Raw genomic sequence first — 3468 nt, 5'->3', positions numbered from 1 at the left:
ACATTTGGGAAAAAAAGTAAAGTCCTCTCTGAAAAATGGCAATGCCCCTCTAAATCTTATTTCTTGTCCTCTGAAATTTAAAGCAAATGGTAGAAACTTTAAGGAGATGAATTTCAACTTGGAAAAACATGTACTAGATACAAATTGGATGGATTTTTACATAAAACTCTGCTTAATCAGGGTTAAGATAAGAAATATATACATATTTTCATTTCTTAAAGTTCTTTTATTTATTTACTTTGAGAGAGAGAAGCAGAGAGAGAGGGAGAGAGAAAATCTCGAGCAGGCTTCATGCTGATAGTGTGGAGCCCAATGCAGGACTCAATCTGATGAACTGTGAGATCATAGCCTGAGTTGAAATCAAGATTCAGACACTTAACTGACCAAGCCACCCAGGAGCCCCTATATATTATTTAAAGTTTATATATTTATATAAAATAATTATATGCATACATAATAAGAATGTGTATAATACATATATGCATATATACACACACTAGTTGTCTAGGACTAAAAAGATGATCAAATCAAATTCTTAAATGCATAGATAGTTATTAAACTGGTGAACTGACAAAATGGATCTTATATTATCAAATGATAATGTACCACCCATCTCCTACATAGATTCTGCATAATTACTACTATAGTTAATCACTTAAACTAACACTATATACTATATGCTTATTCATCTGTAACTAGTAATATTCTAAGCACTTCATCATTTACTCCTAACTATACATAAGGCAAGACATTATACTTATCATTTTTTTCTGTATGTAGAGCAGATGGAGCAATAGGGTGTAGAGGATAAGCTGGACCCACAGCCACAGTCTGGCCTCAGAGTCTGGACTCCAAAATGATGTCCCTAGGCTATCTAAGGGATTGGTATATTGGTGATGACCATGGCCTGTTTTGGAGGATTTGTGGCTTACTCCATACAATCACAGTGCCTCACAGTGTGATTCATTCTTATAGGAAAAAGGGGGTTCAAACATTTCATATAGAATTTTCCCCAAATTGTGTCATGGTTACTTTTTAGATTGTTCTCTTTTAGGGGGGCATACTATTGACTTATAATATTCTATCAGTTTCAGTTGTAGAATGCAATGATTTGATATGTCTATGCTCTGCAAAATGTTAAAATTTTCTTATACAGAATACACCTTGGAGAGTATTCAAGATCTCAGTTGGATCTTTAGACAAGAGAGGTTAATGAAATTCTGAGATCTACAACAAAAATTCTAGAAGAGTGATTATATATATATATATATTCTAGAAGAGTTTTATATATATATATATATATATATATATATATTCATCTTTCATCTTTGGTGTTGTTTAGGGCAATAGCTAAACAAATTTACATGGCTACTGGTAAAGGAGACTGTATCAAAAAGTAAGCTCATGACTTTGAACAATGCAACCTCACTATATGTTATCAATTCTCTTTACTCATATTTGTGTATTATTAGTTTTCTGGTATATTTATGGAATTACAGGTAATTTTAATCTACAAATCTATAGGACCATGGAATTTCTTTCTGTCAACATAATCATTTTTTTCCTCTCTCTCTTTCTCTCTCCCACTAAACATTCATTTAAGTGTGTGGTGTCCCATGAGTGATTCATTAATCCTAAAGGTTTCCTATGTTATCCAAGTGAAATCTCATGGAGAAAACCAACTGGGTGGCTAACTACACTGCGAGGTCAGATTTCATCCTGGTGGGAATCTTCAGTGAATCCAAACACCCAGCTCTCCTTTGTTTGGTGATTTTTGTGGCTTTCCTGATGGCCTTGACTGGAAACACCATCCTGATCCTACTGATACATTCTGAAGCCTACCTCCACACCCCCATGTACTTTTTCATCAGCCAGCTGTCTCTCATGGACATAATGTACATTTCTGTTACTGTGCCGAAGATGCTCATGGACCAAGTCATGGGTATGAACAAGATCTCAACCACAGAATGTGGGATACAGATGTTTCTCTATGTGACACTAGCAGGTTCAGAATTTTTTCTTCTAGCCTCTATGGCCTATGACCGCTATGTAGCCATCTGCCATCCCCTCCGTTACCCAGTCCTCATGAACCCTAGGGTGTTTCTCCTTCTAGCATCTGGCTGCTGGTTCCTGGGTTCAGTGGATGGCTTCTTGTTCACTCCCATCACCATGACCTTCCCCTTCTGCAGATCTCGGGAGATCCATCATTTCTTCTGTGAAGTCCCAGCGGTGTTGAAACTCTCTTGTTCAGACACCTCCATCTATGAGATTTTCATGTACTTGTGCTGTGTCCTCATGCTTCTCATTCCTGTGACAGTCATTTCAGGATCCTACTACTTTATCCTCATCACCATCCATAGGATGAACTCAGCAGAAGGCCAAAAGAAGGCCTTTGCCACTTGTTCTTCCCACATGACTGTGGTCATCCTCTTCTATGGGGCTGCCATTTATACTTACATGCTCCCCAAGTCCTACCATACACCTGAGAAGGACATGATGGTATCTGTCTTTTACACAATACTCACTCCTGTGCTCAACCCTTTGATCTATAGTCTAAGAAATAAGGATGTTATGGGGGCTCTGAAGAAAATGTGGAATGTGGAACGTGTCTTTCACGAAACTTAAAAGTAGAAAACCTTGACATTATTGTTTTTCCTTCTCTTTACACATTGTAAATTCAGAAATTTATGTCAACTTTATTTCTTAGAATTTTACACCATGGTGTCTTATCTCACTTTTACATTTTTTTGAAGAATTGCCTGCCTGTACTATAAAACTCTTAAATTTTCTAATTCTTCTCCTTTCAAAATATATTATATAATTATATTGATGTTATATTTACTGAAGTTGTTGAATTGTATTTACTGAACTGCATCCCGACTCTGTAGAAGAACTTACATATTCTTAAAAATACATAAATTAAAATATTTAAAGAAAAAAAAGTTCATCTGAGTCTATAAAATCCATTTTAAAGTGAAAGAAGAAGAAAGGTGATGAAGAAAAAGAGGTAAAAAGTGTTAAGAATTGTTGAGTCATGGTAAAAGGTATGTGAATGTGGTTTGTACCATTCTTATTCATTCTAATTTTCTGTAAATATATAATTATCGCACACAAGCAGTTAAAATGTCAGTCTTCCTCCCTTTTTTAGTTTGTGTTCTGTTTGATGGTAGTGTAAATAACATAATATCTTATAAAAGATGCTCATTTAAATGTGACTAACTATCACTGGGACAATCCTGTCTCTTCCTACTTTGTATCATCCCTTAATTTGCTATACCATAATAATGCACATCAAGTGTACATGGTCCAAAACTGAATGCATCTAGTGGTTAAAAGCCCCACCAAATGATGGGCTTTGCATCCTTACTGTATAAGAAACTGTAGGAAAAATATGAACTCAGAATGGAAGCTTCCTTCCATTTAGGAGAGATTCCTTGCTTCAAGTGACATCTGAGCCAAGTTTTGAAG

At 35.6% G+C, this 3468-nt stretch overlaps 1 protein-coding gene across 1 annotated transcript; it reads left to right on the top strand.

Annotated features, from left to right (window-relative positions):
* The first annotated feature begins 1668 nt into the window (after positions 1-1668).
* LOC125168800 (olfactory receptor 2T4-like) lies at positions 1669-2625 on the top strand. The gene has a single exon (XM_047864164.1). The coding sequence runs from the start codon at positions 1669-1671 to the stop codon at positions 2623-2625; it is 957 nt and encodes a 318-aa protein (XP_047720120.1).
* The last annotated feature ends 843 nt before the right edge of the window (positions 2626-3468 follow it).

This window comes from Prionailurus viverrinus, chromosome A1, assembly GCF_022837055.1.
Source record: "Prionailurus viverrinus isolate Anna chromosome A1, UM_Priviv_1.0, whole genome shotgun sequence".
NCBI classification, from domain to species: domain Eukaryota; kingdom Metazoa; phylum Chordata; class Mammalia; order Carnivora; family Felidae; genus Prionailurus; species Prionailurus viverrinus.
This window is presented reverse-complemented; position numbering and strand designations above follow the sequence as displayed.